Source organism: Aotus nancymaae, unplaced genomic scaffold (assembly GCF_030222135.1).
Source record: "Aotus nancymaae isolate 86718 unplaced genomic scaffold, 86718_ANA_hifiasm-v0.15.2.pri h1tg000012l, whole genome shotgun sequence".
NCBI classification, from domain to species: Eukaryota; Metazoa; Chordata; class Mammalia; order Primates; family Aotidae; genus Aotus; species Aotus nancymaae.
The window spans coordinates 23667549-23683520 of NW_026988423.1; the positions used below are offsets into that span (position 1 = coordinate 23667549).

The 15972-nt window shown below is 52.2% G+C and overlaps 1 protein-coding gene across 8 annotated transcripts in view; it reads right to left on the reverse strand.

Annotated features, from left to right (window-relative positions):
• HYOU1 (hypoxia up-regulated 1) overlaps window positions 1-15972 on the reverse strand; it is a 23389-nt gene continuing 7417 nt past the window's right edge. The window contains exons 1-26 of one of the 8 annotated variants that reach the window (XM_012470336.3): window positions 12488-12540; window positions 11409-11506; window positions 11090-11183; window positions 10833-10911; window positions 10528-10682; window positions 10329-10405; window positions 9837-10018; window positions 9512-9627; window positions 8033-8225; window positions 7692-7826; window positions 7474-7556; window positions 7203-7335; window positions 6832-7019; window positions 6405-6543; window positions 5214-5274; window positions 5004-5083; window positions 4435-4620; window positions 4132-4304; window positions 3916-4003; window positions 3693-3815; window positions 3392-3525; window positions 3179-3263; window positions 2038-2278; window positions 1893-1943; window positions 1570-1620; window positions 1-1445 (exon numbers count right to left, since the gene is read on the reverse strand). In XM_012470336.3, the coding sequence (XP_012325759.1) occupies window positions 1384-1445; window positions 1570-1620; window positions 1893-1943; window positions 2038-2278; window positions 3179-3263; window positions 3392-3525; window positions 3693-3815; window positions 3916-4003; window positions 4132-4304; window positions 4435-4620; window positions 5004-5083; window positions 5214-5274; window positions 6405-6543; window positions 6832-7019; window positions 7203-7335; window positions 7474-7556; window positions 7692-7826; window positions 8033-8225; window positions 9512-9627; window positions 9837-10018; window positions 10329-10405; window positions 10528-10682; window positions 10833-10911; window positions 11090-11183; window positions 11409-11499 (3000 nt within the window). In that variant the 5' untranslated portion in view covers window positions 11500-11506; window positions 12488-12540 and the 3' untranslated portion in view covers window positions 1-1383. Of the gene's footprint in view, window positions 1449-1569; window positions 1624-1892; window positions 1944-2037; window positions 2279-3178; window positions 3264-3391; window positions 3526-3692; window positions 3816-3915; window positions 4004-4131; window positions 4305-4434; window positions 4621-5003; window positions 5084-5213; window positions 5275-6404; window positions 6544-6831; window positions 7020-7202; window positions 7336-7473; window positions 7557-7691; window positions 7827-8032; window positions 8226-9511; window positions 9628-9836; window positions 10019-10328; window positions 10406-10527; window positions 10683-10832; window positions 10912-11089; window positions 11184-11408; window positions 11507-12354; window positions 12541-15972 lie in introns of those variants that run through there. The other 7 variants (XM_012470335.3, XM_012470331.3, XM_012470333.3 and 4 more) reach the window with 7 other exon arrangements.

Below are 15972 nucleotides of genomic sequence, written 5' to 3' on the forward strand. Positions count from 1 at the left end.
TGTAGAAAAGAATATTTTATTGAAACAGTTTATCAATTAACAATGGAGCGAAGTACAATCTGACTCAAACCTGTCCAGTCAGCATCAACTGCTATTGAAAGAATTCAAACATACAGAAGAGGTGGGGGTGGGGCCCTTAGGTCCCATCTCTGCCAACGTGGGGGAGGGAAAAAAAAAAGGAAAAGACAAAATGACTGACTCAGCCAGGTTCGTTCTTGTCTTAGTGCTGAGGCAGCAGTCCTAGCTCCCGCTACAGACGGAATACTGAGGACAGGCTCCCTAGGCATAGGCATAGTTGGTAGGGGGTTCCCATCCTAGCAGAGCGATGCACAGAGGAAGGCCAGGGCTGGCCTTCCTCCTTCATCCACAGGCCTGCCTCAGAGAGAGGGAGGTGGTATCTCTACATTCACACCATGGTCTCTCCGTCCCCCAGGTTATCTTGGGATAGGGGCTCACAGTAGAAAGCACATTTTGGTCAGCCCAGGGGAGGCAAGGGGTGAGAAAGGCTGTCTGGAAGGAGCAGAACAGAAGAGAGAAGGTGGCAGGGAGTCACAGGAATCTGGGGTACCAGGCTTCTGGGAAGATGCAGATTATGACAGAGCTTGCAGGATGCTAGCATCCCATACCAACCATTCTACCTGGCTTTCCTCCTTGGAGAGGTGGTGGGCTCCCTTCTTCACTGTGTCCCTGCCTCCTTTGGTCACTAGGAGTTGGAAATGTGAGTGACAATCCTTCTAGATTTACTTTGGCCAATCCAGAGGGACGGGCTTTTAGGCAAGGGGCAGAGAACTGCCTAACAAGCAGCAGGAAGCCAAGGAAACCCAGGGGGAGTGCTGGATGGGAACGGGGAAGGGGATTCAGGGAAAGAGAAGCCCGCAGAGGGAGGAAAGAGCACAGATATGCACTCGGAAACCAAACCTGGTAACCGAGGATCTGCAGACACTGGCCCAAAAGAACGCTGATCACATGGTGGGAGAGGGAGGTAGGGAGAGAAGACCAGAGAAGAGTAAAAACTCCCCAGTAACCCCAGATACCCCCTTCCCATCCCTAGGACCCATCAACCACTGGCAGCCATTCTCTCCTTACCCACAGGCAAAGAATTAAGACATAATAGTGATTTTTCCCAAATTTAGGGCCTATATGGGTAGGGAACAGGGAGTGGGACTGGGAAACTGAACAATTTCAGTTTTTAGCCACAGAGCTACTGCAGAAGGAACCAGTGAGCTGTCCCTCCCTTCTCCTTCTCCACATCTCCAATCACAGGTGTGAGAAAAGGAACTCTAGCCGAGGGCAGGACCAACCCCTCCCCTGACTCTCGATGTTTAATAAATAGAGGTGGTGGGAGAAGTGGGTAGAGATGAATGGGGAAAACAGAAGTGGGGGTTATAGTTCATCGTTCTTCAAAGGCTGCTTCTGTCCTGTCGATTGTTCTTCCTGCTCAGGTTCTGCTGGGAGTTGAGGGGAGCAAAGAAATCACAGCATGTGAAACAGAGGAAACCAACCCCAGTTCTTTGCAGCTTTTCCTGAGACCCCACCAGGCTTCCCACTGTACCCCAGCTCCACCCTCACCTGCTCCAGGACCTCCTAACTCCAGAGGCTCAGTGTCTCCTGGTTCAGATCCTGCTTTGGGAAGGAACAGGTTAGTCTCCTCAGAAGGGAGGAAGAGGCTAAGGGAGGGCTGCGCCACTTTTTCTATGAAGAGCCAGCTAGTAAATACTTTAGGATACATGAACATATGGTCTCTTTGCCTACTGTTTTTTTAATATAACCCTTTAAAAATGCAAAGGCCATTCAAGCTCATGGGTTGTCTAGAAACAGGCTGTGCCTGCCAGTTTGCCTACCCCTGGGCTAATGCAACATCCACGTGCCCAACCACAGTTGCCCCAACTCACCAGTCTCTACTTTCTCAGGTTCTGAAATGGGCTCTGCATCTTCAGTCTGGCCTGGAAGGAAATTAGGGGTGAGACATAGCCTCAGGAGGGAAAGGAGGCCATCTCCCTGTCCAGCAGAACATGCAGCCAGGTACCCTGCCCTCACCTGCTGGAGGGATGACCTTCTCCCCCTGGTCACTGGCACTGGCATTGAGGGGAGGCTCTGCTCGGGTCTCATTCTTGTCCTTGGGCCGGGGTCGGGGCTTAGTGAACTTGGCCTTATTGAGAAGATACTGCACCTCTCGGTCCAGAGCCATCATCTTGGCCTCAATGTCTTTTGAGAGCAACACGGGCTTCTCTGTGGCGGGCAGCTTGGCCTGCTCGGCCAGAGTTGCATTCTTCCAGGCCTGTGGGTGAGACCAGGAGAGGCTCCGAGCTAGCCGTGGAGAGAGCAGACATCTCTGTCCCAGATGGAATCACACCCCCAACCAGCCTCTTCCCTCAGACTGCAAATCACTGCCACCCCTGGGCTCAGCCCCATGAGGCTAACATTAGAGGTTCTCCACAATGACCTGCACGTTTCTGGTTACATCCTACCACACTGGAGTGACTACAACTGAATAAACACTTTGAATACTCTTTTTTTTTAAGATGGAGTCTGGCTCTGTCACCAGGCTGGAGTACAGTGGCGTGATCTTGGCTCACTGCAACCTCTGCCTCCTGGGTTCAAGCGATTCTCCTGCTTCCACCTCCAGAGTAGCTGGGACTATAGGCACATGTCACCATGCCCAGCTAATTTTTTGTATTTTTATTAGAGATGGGGTTTCACCATTTGGCCAGGATGGTCTTGATCTCGACTTTGTGATCCGTCCAGCTCGGCCTCCCAAAGTGCTGAGATTACAGGTGTGAGCCACCAAACCTGGCCAAATACTCTTTTCTTGACTCCACTTCTGAGCTCTGGCTCAAGAGCCCCCACATATCCAAAACAATTTCTGCTTCATATGACAAGTCAGTTTCACAGAGCCAAACCCTGGGCCATGTTCTGAATCTAGCTCAAATCCCAGCTCCTCAAAGCAGCTTTCTCTATCCTCATGGGATGGGTTGTTTGCTCCTCTGGTCTGATGACTCTTATGGCCATGGCCTTTGTTTGGAACTAATCAAATGTGGACGCAAATACGGACATTTTTTGCCTTCAGATTAGATGGTAAGCCAGGAGGCAGGGGCTGCTGTGGCTTCATCTCTCCGCCTCTCCCACGGTACCTGGGATGGCAGCTAAGTATCTGGTTAAGTATTTACAAAGTGATTACCCAGGTCTCATTGATGACTTTCTCTAGTGTTGTCATCTCCACCTCAGTGAAGATCTGGTCCATCTCTGGAATAAGCCGGGCCCCTCTGGAAGCCAAAGAGGAGACCATTAGCCCCACAGGAAGAGGGGCTTGCGGTGTGGGGAGTGGGAAGCTGGTAGGAATGAGAGCCAGTGGCCTTGGCAGGACTGCATAAAGGATTCAGGGGCTGCTCACTTGAGGAACATGCTGGAATGGTTGAGGAGATTATCGAGGGCAGACAGCCGTTCAGGCCACTTCTTGCGCTCCTCCACCCGAAAAAATAGCCCTTGGCACAACTTCCTCAGCTCAGCCAGCTTCTCCTTCAACATCTGATGGATGTGGGATTGGGCAGAGGGGTGGAAGGGATGACAGCAGAACCTGGAGTCAGCCCCATGTCCTTCTTTATGGGCTCAAGCCCCCGCTCTTCTCTCTCTCTGACCCTGGGAGAGGAAGGAGAGCTCCCATTCCACCTGCCATGTCCTGAGAGGCCCCTCACCACTGTGGTGGCTCCATAACCCTCATCCTCCAGCCAGGTGGATGTGGCACTGAGTTTCCCAGAGATCTCCTCACGCTGCTCCTCTGTGGACACTTCTTGGTACTCGGGCTGGTACAACTTGTCCTGGGGGGGGACATGCAAACACATGCACCCACAAGCCCAGGGGCAAGGCCCACAGAGCCAGGTGTAAGCCCGGGGGAGCTGCTACCTCCTGCCTACTGACCTGGGTCTCAAAGATGAATGCTTCCAAGCTGTTGGCAGCTTTCTCTCGTTCCTGCTTCTCTAGGTCTCGGAGTGTCAAGTCCTGAAGTCTATGGGAAAAAGGAGCGGAAGGGATGAGGGAGAGGGTAGGTGAGAACCTGAGACTCTTGGTCAGATAGCCCTCCCTCAACCTGCCCACCCTGCGCACGTGTATACACATACCAGCGTCCTCACTTACTTCTGCACTGACCGAGCCAGCTTATCCTCTGGCAAGTCAGGCAGGTCCAGAACAACCAGCTCCACCCCGATCTCCTCTACCATTCGTTGCTTCCTGGCGGGCTTCTGCTTCTTCTCCCCTTCTGGGGCTGGAGGGATGCCCTCAGGCCCTGCCTCTGCCTTCTCACTTGGCTTCTGGGTGGGAAGAGTCAGGGATGTTAGGAAAAGCCTTGGCCGTCCTACATTCTCCACAGGGCAGAAACAAGGCAGGTGCCCATTTCCTTAGCCTCTGGGTCCACACTGGCCTCACTCTGCCACAGCTCACCTGGGCCTCAGACTTGTCTCCATTTTCTTTTTCTGTGGCCTTTTCTCCCTCAGGGGCTGCATCTCCCTTAGGTTCAGGGGGCGGGGGCTGAGAGGCATCCTTCACTGGGGCCTCAGCTTCCTCCTTGAGCTCCACCTGCTCCCCAGGCTCGTCCTTGCTCCCCTCTGCAGGGCTCTCCTCTTCCTCCTAGAAACACCACAGGCACCCCAGGGAACAATCAGGAGCAGGGCCTCCAAGAAGGCCTGGCTCAGCACTGCTGACCTCCTGGGCTCTGCCTGGCAGGCGCTCACCACTAAAGATACAGCATGGGGGTGGACAGGTGACCGCTATATGGAAATGGTCAATGACCTGCTTGGACTGTGGCAATCTAGCTGGACAAAGGAAGAGCATCTGGAATGAGGGGAATGGGCCTTGGGAGCGCTGGTCAAGAAATAGCTCAGAGCTCAGAGGGTCCTGAGGAGTGAGTGGTTAATAGGGGCAGGGGCAGCCCATCCTCAGCCCCTTCCCCTGCTGCTACTACTTGTACCCCCCATTGTCCTCCATGCTCCCTGGCTCCATCCTGAGCTCACCTGGACAGTATCAGTACCATTCTCTTTGGCATCTGGTGTGGTACCACCTCCAAACAGGCTGGAAATGGTGTTGCCAAGTTCTAGGGGGAGGAAAACCCAAAGACTCAAAAGGGGCCCACAGCAGTAACTCCCAAGGGCCACACCCTGTCCACCTCCCCAACCATCATGCAAGTACATTCTCTCCCATACACACATGCATGCTCATCTTACTGGTGAGAGTAGATTCCTCTTCTGGGCTGTCCTCCACCAGTGTCTCAAATACAGACTCCACCTGAAAACGATTTCAAAATGAAGAAACACACAGGCTAACCCATCCTTTCTCTGCAAACATCCTGCCAAAGTGGGTGTCTGCTTATGCACACTCCATGCCGTTGCAGGCCTAGTTTCTCATTTGCCTTTTCTAAGGACTTAGAGGTGGTCACCCATCTCCTTTGATTAGGAGCCCTTCATGAACAGGGACCTAGTTCCTCTTTCCCCATAGAGCCCCCCACTTAACAGTATAGGCCATTACATCCATATTACCCCCTGATTTGTTCTTCAAAAATGGATTCCTGGCCAGGTTCAGTGGCTCATGCCTGTAATCCTAACTCTTTAGAAGGCCAAGGTGGGTGGATCACTTGAGGTCAGGGGTTTGAGATCAGCCTGGCCAACATGGTGAAACTCCATCTCTATTCCAAATACAAAAATCAATGGGGCGTGGTGGCAGGCACCTGTAATCCCACCTACTCAGGAGGCTGACACAGGAGAATTGCTTGAAATCAGGAGGTGGAGGTTGCAGTGACTGAAGATGCCACTGTACTCCAGCCTGGACAATACAGAGAAATTATCTCAAAAAATAATAAGTGGATTCCTGAGGCCAGGCATAGTGGTTCCCACCTGTAATCCCTGTACTTTGGGAGGCTGAGGCAGGAGGATCACTTGATCCCAGGAGTTAGCGACCAGTCTGGGCAACATAGTGAGACCCTGTCTCTATAAAAAGCACAAAAAAAATTAGCAGGATGTGGTGGCACATGCCTATCCCAGCTACTCAGGAGGCTGAGGTGGGAGGATCATTTAAGCACAGGTGTTCAAGGCTGGAATGAGCTATGACCATGCCACTATACTCCAGCCTAGGTGACAGAGCCAATACCCTGTCTCAAAAAAAAAAAAAAAAAAAAAAAAGAGTGGATTCTTCAAACCATTCAGTAGTTCCCTCTAAGAAATTTACAATTCCCACGAACATTTATAGGCTATAAGGGGGTCTGCACCAGATCACTGATTAGCTCTATTTAAAGCCAACATTTTTCTGATTCCCAAATCTTTTATGGTTATCATGTCCTAACACCATGTGGAACCTGCTTTGGAAATGGCTGGCACGGCCTGAGCCACTGGCATGAACACGGGGTCTTCTTCAGCTCTCACCCTGTCTAGACTGAGCACGCCACTCTCATCCAGGTTGAAGTGAGCCTTGATGCCCTTGGACTCATAGTCAGGATACTTCTTGAAGCTGTCACCCACCCCTTTTAGCTTCACCGTGGTCAGATTCTGGGAGCCAAATACCCTGGTTGGGGAGGAAAGAGGAGTTCAGGGGGACTCACCCCAGCCCACATCCACCGTCTAGACTACATGGCTTCCTGGCACGAGGTGTCATGGGCACTCCCCAAGGGCACACTTAGGAGGTGAATACATTCTCCAGAGGAGCTGCTTACAACCTAACCCCAACTCCACAGCCTGCTTCCCCTGTTTCAGCCCTGAAGGCCCACATTCTCTCTCACCCCCTGTCCTCAGATTGTCTAGCAGCCATGCCTCCCGATCCCTGAAATTCTCATCTGGCACCCCCGCCTCTCACCGAAGATCTTCAGGCCCCAGGAAGCCCAGGTCACCGTAGTTGATGTGGAAGTTGAAATCATGGCTGTAGCGGTTAAAGGTGATGACTTTGCGTTGAGGGTAGGGCCCCATCCGAGAGAAAAGTACCCGTTTATTGTGCTTCAGGCTGTGAACCCCAGGCTCCTCTTCCACCTCTCTCGTGAACTCCACCTACAAATCAGACAGACAGAGGCACACTAGAGAACCCATGTAGGTTCTGGACTAAGGAGTGGGGTGAAGTGGGGGATACCTCTTAGTGGACAGATAAAGGGATGAGCTACAGCAGACAGAAGGGGAGACCACACTTGGGAGAGGTAAAGGGAACTTGTCACCTGCTCAGTCAGGCTCACTCACCAGGATGGGGTAGACCACTGCATCTCGGACGACAAATGGCTTCACCTTGAAGGCTTTACTGAGCACAGCTGCCTGGTACACTGCCCCCATGGCGGCTGCTTCATCTGCATTGATGTTCTTCCCCAGCTCCTCCCTGTGAAAGTCCCAAGCTTCAGCATGGTCTAACCTGGAGCATGCAACTGGGACTTCCCTCCCCTCAGTCCTCCAGCTGCTCAGCCCAAAACTCTGCCCCAGGCAGAACTCAGCCCAATGCCCTAGCCCCCACACTCACTTGCCCACGGCCTTCAGCAACACCTCCTGAACTTTGGGGACTCGAGTGGCCCCACCCACCAGGATCACCTGCTCAATTTCATCCTGCAGTGGGGAAGAATGAGAGGTGGAACAGCACGCAGTTAATGCTCCTCCTCAGCACTGACTCATCCCCTGACGTCCCAAGGATTTCCTATGCCCTGCCCTATGGGGCATTCCCACCTTCCCCTACTCGCTCACCAGACTCATTTCAGCACTCTGGAGGGCCTGCTGTACAGGCCCAGGCACCCGCTCAAACAAGTCTGCACACAACTCTTCAAATTCCACACGAGTCACTTTTGCCTTGAAGTCCACATCATCCATCAGGCCTTCGATCTGGGGGAGGATAGGGACTGTCAGGGGGTTCTTGCCCAGGTCCTGCTCTCTTGGTGAGTAGGATAGAAACAAAAAGAATAGGTCTTTGGGAAGATGGCAGAGGGAGGAACATGGGCCATGCCAGGCACAAGCAGCCCAGTTCAGTGGCAGGATCCCTCACTCTCAATGTGGGACAAATACAGCCTCAACCAGCCACTTGTGGGTACCTGTGCCATGTGGTCAGCGTTGGCACTGAGGACGGTTTTGAGCCGATTAGCCTCACGCAGCAGCTTGGCCATGGCACGCGGGTTCTCCCGCACATCCTTTGCTCTCTGGCCCTTGCGCTGCTCATTGAAAAGCCCAGCCAGGTGATCTCGAAGCCGGAGCTCCATCTCTAGGCCCCCCAGGGTACGGTCAAATCTGTTCAGAAAATGGAGCAAGGAAAAGAGTGAAGAACACATGAGGTCCCCACATCTGCATAGGGGTCTGACTCTCATCCCCACATGGCACCTTTCCTTCATCTCATGGGACCTTGTTCATCTCCAGTGCCCCATGCGTGGACACACACTCTGCCCTCAACTCTCTATATCACAGCTGACACCTCGCAGTGACGCTTCTTCCACTCATTCATTTAATGGTGTTTACTGAGTATCACTTATGTACTTCCCTCTGGGAATACAAAGTGGCAGAGGGGAGACAGACACGGTTCCTGCTATGGAAAAGTTGAACAACCACATAAATATGAAATTAACACTACCCCACATGTTGTAAAGGTCAGGGGACAATGCTCACAGAACATGCATGGAGGACATTCAAGCTACTGAGGGAGGCTGAAGGACCTGTCTCCTAAAAAGTGATGCTTGCACTGAAATCTGAAGGATGATTTCAGTGCAAGCATCACTTGAACTGAAGAGTTCAGAGTTCACTAGCTGGAGGGCAAAGAATGTTCTAGACAGAGGCAACAGTGTTCATAAAGACTCTGAAGTGGGAGAGTGCATGGCAAGTTCCAGAGGAGGGCAAGCATCACTGGGGCTCAAAGAGCAAAAGGGCTCAGGGCTCAGACAGGCTGCGGAAGGCAGGGCTGACACAGGTACAGGGAAAGTTTTGGAGCCAGTGACAGGTTTTTAAAGAAACAGGTGACAATCAGGTTGAATTTTAAGAAGAACCCTCTGGCTGCAATATGAAGAAAGAACTGAAAGAAGACATCACCAGAAACAGGGAGATGTTTTTAATTCTCCAGATAAGAGGTGATGGCAACTTGGACTGGATGGTAATGGTGAAGACAGAAAAAGATGGCTTCAAGAAATAAGACAACAGGGTACATGTTCTCAGGATCTCCTGAGGGCTACGTCACAGGCCATAAAAATAAAATTAAAAAAAGAAATAAGAAAACAAGAGTGGTAATTATTTAACTGGAAATGACAAGAGAACAAAAACAAGATTGAATCTGACACCCTACATATTGCCTGCAGCTCCATGGAATTCCTTACAATGTCTAGAAAGTTCCATGTCTTCCAATTTCCCAAACTGTCCTCCCCTGCTCCTTAGCATCCCCTTACTCTTTGTGAGTGGTCCCCTACAATGACTGATGACTCAAGCAGGAGAGCATTCCTGCAGTATGGAGGAAAGCAAAGCAGTTGCTCCTCCAAGAAGAAACCCCTGACTTGAGGGTCTTCACAAGAAGCCCCCACCAAGCACCCACTTACCCTACTCCCCGGATCTGCAGCTGTGGCTGCATCCCAGCTTCCTTAGTCTTCACTGTCTGGTAGGTCACAATGGTACAGACGGTGCTGCCTGAGCCCATGTCATAGAACATGATATTCTGTAGAGATAGCAAAGCAACTGTCAGAGTAACCTTTTCAGACTCAGGGTGCCTGCCCACCTGCCTGCTTCCAAGGGGCTGAGAGGAGGCTATAGGTACATTTTGCCAAGGGCCAGCCCCACCATGCAAACAAGAAGCAAAAGGGACCAAGTGGCCTCTATCTTTAGATTCAGCCACCCTGCATGTCTGGTCAGGTCTCCCTGGCTCACCTGGGCAGTAGTGTTGATATCTTTCCGGCGGAAGACACCGTAGCTGAGGGCAGTGGCAGTGTTGTCATTGATGAGCTGCAGCACTTTGAGGCCAGCCATGCGAGCAGCCTGCAGCACAGCTCGGCGCTCAGCCTGGTTGAAGAAGACTGGCACGGTGATCACTGCATCCTTGATGGGCTGCTCTACAGATGACAACAGAAAAGGCTCCTGCTGGCTCCACACCTTAGATGAGGGCTTCTAACCTTGTCACTAGTGACATTTTGGAGCAGGTAATTCTTTGTTGTGGGTGCTGTCCTGTGCATTGTAGGATGATTAGCAGCATCCCTGGCCTCTACCCACCAGATGTCAGTTGCACCCCTTAGATGTGACAACCAAAATCTATCTTCAAATGTTGCTAAATGTTCCCTGTTTGGCAAAACTGCCCCTGTTTGAGAATCACTGCCTTAGATCCTAGGGAGCCTGGCCACCACGGGCCACACCTGGACCACTCACCTGCAAAATCTTCAGCCAGAGAACGAGAGTAATTGAGAACCATGCCCAACACTTCCTCAGGTGAGAACTGCAGCTGCCTGAGGGGAGGGAAGGTAGTTTGAGCCACGGAAAACCAGGCATTAAGGTGGGACAATGAGGAACACACACCAGTGGAGCCCAGCAGGGATGCTGAGACCGCCTTCCCCAACAGAACACTCACGGGCTGATCTGGAAGTGTACGGTCTGCCTCTGTGGGTCGAAGGTCAGCTCGTGCTCTGGGAAGCGGGCCTGATAAAGAGCTACGTGGGGGTTATCTGCCTGCTTCCCCAGGAGGTGCTGGAAGTAACGCAGTGTAGCCTTTGGATTCTTGATGGCCTGACGGGTGAAGAAGGAGCAGAGTATTAGGCTCCCAAGTTCACCATCACCTACCTCTTACATCACAGAGACTAATCAGGAAACAGACTCTGGGGGCTGCCATCTCCTCTCCTCTGCCCACCACTCTGGGAAGGGGGACTGCTAGCTCACCATGCTTGCTGCACTGTCTCCAAAGAATCTTTCATTTTCTTTCAGGGTCACAATCACCGGGGTTTTCCTCCGGGATTCCCTGAGGAAAAGACATGTTGGGCCCAGGCAGCTGCAGCAGAAGGACTCAGAAGCTTTGACACTCACACACATCTAACCACTCAGACACCGAAGTCTGCTGTGGGCACTAGGAAGAACACATTCACACTTGTAGCCCAGACTCCTTCATTCCCCACCCTTAACACGGGGGCCACCCTCACTTGTTCAAGACAATTTCCATGGGCACTCCAGGTTTGACGATGGCCACCTTCATAGACTCACTGCCCAGGTCCACAGACATCACTGCCAGTGTATCTGAAGGAAAGAGAGGTTTGTCAATTAGCTCTCCCTTCCCCCACCCTCCTGAGGCCCCCTCTAATCAAAGCATACCACCTTCTGTGGGAAAACTAAGATAGCAAAAGACAAAAACGCTGGACCTAACAAGTCAAGAGACTTCTGACCGACAGCCCCATGCCCGCTTCCCACCACGCATCGTTCAGTCATCATTTATCCTTTTGCTCCCTCTACTGTGGTACATACCACTCAGTGCCAACAGGTCTGCCAAGAGCACAGCCACCAAGGCCCAACAGACTCGCCTCCTCTGCCTCTGCCTCCTGTCTGTGGCTGCCATTGTGCCCCTGGGGGAGGGGAAGAAAGAAAACACTTGAAACTGGATGCCCGCAGAGGAGACAGAACCACATCCCAGAACGGAGAAGCTCTAAGATTCATACCTACTTCATTCTCACCCAGGGCAGAGATGCCTACTTCTCCCCATCTCCCTCCTGATGGGTACCAACCACTCTAATCATCCCAGCAGCGCCCACACAAAGGCCCAAACGAAAGAGCATGGGTCCTCGGCTCTGCCACATCCTTAAACAGAGAAGCTAACAGAACAAGAGGAAGGAGACTCGAGCCTTGCGTCCACCACACAGGCAGTGAGTGGAGCACTGTAGCACTGTGGCTGTGGTCAGACACCTGGGGTGCGGCCAGGGATCCCCGCCCAGGGCTCAACCACCTCCCCACACTTGGAGCTACCCCGCCGGCAGGGAAAGCGAGGCTGGGCCTGGACGGGAACAGAGAGGTAATGACGTTGGGGGTGGCTGGGATGGAAGAAAGGCCGGTCTCCTCCTCGGCATCCCTGCGGGTTGTCCTGCCCCCTCCCCTTCCCCAGCCCACTCCCTGGCCCCGCTGTGCACACAGACCCTGTGCCACGGGCCGTAAGGTTCACTGCCCGGCGGGTATCCGGTACCCGGTGTTCACCTCAGCTTCACCTGACGAAGGCGGCGGCTCCTACTCCCGGAAACGGATCCCGGCCTGCCCCAGCGCGTGACGGCAGACCCGGGGCAGAGCTGCTGGGCCCTTGGTGCGAGGCCGAGCGCCCGGCGTCCGCGAGGCCCTCCCTCGCGCTCCCGACCCGCCCCCGGAGCTCGCACGCTGTCTCCCCTAGGAAGGGTGGCCGGCCCGCAGCTCCGAACACCCCCGCTACCTCTTGCCTCCGCTCCTGCGACACCAGCTCTGGGACAGACGCGGCACGGACGTACCCACGAGGCCGGCAGTGCCCCCAGCCCGCGCCCTTCACAACTCCCCTCGGTTTGCAAACTGTTACATTAGCCACCAACCTCTCGGCGGCGTCTCGCGCACCAGCCGGCCCCGGACGCGGCGCGCGCTCATTGGAGCCTCAGCCGCCCGGCCCTGCGCCGCGCGCCCGGCCCCGCCCCCGTCGCCCGGCGCGCGTGCCCATTGGACCACGTCCCAGGCCCCGCCCCCTCCCCTTCGCCAGCCTGGTCCTGGAGGTGGCAGAGGGGACTAGCCACCGGTTGGGGAGAAACTGCTGGCCTCGGCCCGGGATTGGACCACGTCACGGGGCCAGTGCGCTCTACTCCTACCTCCCCAACGCCGGCCCCGGGGCGACCGCGGGACCTTTTCCGATGCGGGACATATCGCTGCCAGGGTTCGAGAGCGACCCGCGCCGGTCGAGCGCACTGCAGTCCCGCACGAGGGGTTCTTCTTCCGGTCACCTGGAGAGCCCGGCCGAGGAATGGGAATCACTGGCTTCCAGTCCGCAGCCCCACAGAGGAGGCGCTTGCCTGCCGGTTGGTAGTGAGCCGCCCTAGGCTTTGGATAGACGTTGGAGAAAGGCTGTGTTTCGGGCTGAGTCCGCCGCAACCCCCTCTTTTATTGAGGAAACTGAAGCCAGAAAAAAAGATGTTTGCTGACGGGTCAGAGATAGATGCATTTGTCGCAGAATTTAGCCTGTATTTCTTAGGTTAAGCCCCACTCATTTGTATAAGAAAGAATATTTCAAACTTAGGTACTACACACAAAAGACATTATTTGTGACGCTATAGTCACAAATAAAAGAGCATGCGTACACTTCTCCTATTTCTGTTCCATTAAATCTTGTAAACATCTTCTCTTTAGCTGTTTCTGTCCCAGAATGACAGAAGCACCTTGCTGTCTTCTTTAACTTACAGCTCGGTAGAAATGTGCTCGTATAAATGTGGCTCACGCCTGTAATCCCAACACTTTGGGAGGCCGAGGCAGGCAGATCACTTGAGGTCAGGAGTTCGAGACCAGCCTGACCAACATGGTGAAACTCCCGTCTCACACCAAAACTACAAACATTAGCCAGTCGTGGTGGCGGGCGCCTGCAAATCCCAGCTACTCAGGAGGCTGAGGCAGGAGAATTTCTTGGAACCCGGGAGGCGGAGGTTACAGTGAGACTAGATCAGGCCACTGCACTCCAGCCTGGGCTACAAGAGTGAGACTCTGTCTCAAAAAAAATAAATAAATAAAAAAGAAAAGAAAAGAAAAACGTGTGCAGTCCTTGGAGAGTGCACTTTCCCTAAGTATGGATGGAAATAAGTCATCTGTTTTCTTTCCTACTAAATTGATGCCTGGCCACCCTTCACAGAAAGGCCCACTTGAAGGCCCTGGAGGTCAGGGACCGGGCTGTGTCAATCCTGAGCTTGTTAAAGGAGCTCTTAGCTCTTCCTTTCTCTACATTTTTCATTGATGCTTAGGTGGAGAGTGGTCAGGTGTCTATCCTTAGAAGGAAATATTATTGGCAGTCCCAGAGAGAGTCTATTCTTCCTTTTAAGAATAGTTATGAGGCCAGGTGCGGTGGCTCATGCCTGTAATCCCAGCACTTTGGGAGGCTGAGGCGGGTGGATCACTTGAGGTCAGGAGTTCGAGATCTGCCTGGCCAATATGGTGAAACCCCTCTAAAAAAAAAAAAAAAAGAATAGTTATGTATTCAGGCAGTAGACAAATTGGTAGAAATAGAAATTCACTTGAAATTTTAACAGAATTTAATTACACAAATGTAATCTTTAAAAAAATTCTATCCAGGTGTGGTATCTCACACCTATGATCCCAGCACTTGGCGGGGAGGGGCGGATCACTTGAGATCGGGAGTTTGAGACCAGCCTGACCAACACGGAGAAACCCCATGTCGGCCGGGTGCAGTGGTCACACCTGTAATCCCAATACTTTGGGAGGCCGAGGTGGGTGGAGGTGGGTGGATCACCTGAGGTCAGGAGTTCAAGACCAGCCTGACCAACATGGTGAAACTCCATCTTTTTTTTTTAAAAAAAAAGAAACCCCATGTCTACTAAAATACAAAATTAGCCGGGTGTGGTGGTGCATGCCTGTAATCCCAGCTACTCCGGAGGCTGAGGCAGGAGAATCGCTTGAACCTGGAAGGCAGAGGCTGCGGTGAGCTGAGATCACACCATTGTACTCCAGCCTGGGTAACGAGTGAAACTCTGTCTCAAAAAAAAAAAAATTCATTCTACATGCAGGTAACTTTCCTTGTCACCAAGCCAAACCCCCACTCTCTTGTGGAGGTAACTGCTATTATCAGTGTGGTGTGTAAGCTTCTAGGTCTTTTGCTCTTTTACACACATATATGTCTCTAGAAACATGTAGCTTTTATCTTTTTATAATACACATTTTTTATTTTTTGCAGCCAATACCTTGATTGCATTTTATGTTTTTTAAAACCATAAAATGTTATACAATTACATTGTTTGTATTTTTTTTTTTTGAGACAGAGTTTTGCTCTTGTTGCCCAGACTGGAGTGGAGTGCAATGGCTCTATCTCGGCTCACGCAACCTCTCCCTCCTGGGTTCAAGAGAGTCTCCTGCCTCAGCCCCCTGAAGTAGCTGGTATTACAGGCACCTGCCACCACACCCAGTTAATTTTTTTGTATTTTTAGTAGAGACAGGGTTTCATCATGTTGGCCAGGCTGGTCTTGAACTCTTGACCTCAGGTTATCCACTGGCCTGGGCCTCCCAAAGTGCTGGGATTATAGGCGTGAGCCACTGCACCAGGCCTGCAATTTTTTTTAACTAATAAAATGTGGAGCGTTTTCCATGTCAGTGTGATTCGCTTCCTCATTTACTGCTGTAGAACATTCCATAGCATGGGGTTTGTTCTGCCATACTGATGGACATATAAGTTGTCAGTTCAATTCCACAGTGAAAGATTTTGTTTTTCAGTAATTCAGTAATTGACTCTATTTTTGGTCAACTATCCAGGAGATTCTTTCCATCGATTGATTTCTCTTTCTTTCTTTCTCTCTCTCCTCTCTCTCTCCTTCTTTCTTTCCCTCCCTCCCTCCTTTCTTCCTTCCTTTCGACACAGTCTCATTCTGTCTCCCAGGCTGGAGTGCAGTGGTACAATCTTGGCTCACTGTGACCCCAACCTCCCAAGTTCAAGCGATTCTCCTGCCCAGCCTCCTAAGTAGCTGGGACTACAGGCACATGCCACTATGCTTGGCTAAGTTTTCTATTTTTAGTAGAGACAGGGCTTCACCATGTTGGCCAGGCTGGTCTCAAACTCCTGACCTCAGGTGATCCACCTACCCAGCCTTTTAAAGTGCCGGGATTATAGGCGTGAGCCACCACACCCACCCTTTCCATCTGTTTCAAACAAAGAGCATGCACTTTAACATTTATTGGGCCACTTTCATATACAAGCACTGTGCTAGGTGCTAGTAATCCAGAGATGGGTATAAGCTTGTCCCTACCCTCAAAGAAGTCACAGTGTGGCCAGGCGCAGTGGTTCACGCCTGTAATCCCAGCACTTTGGGAGGCCAAG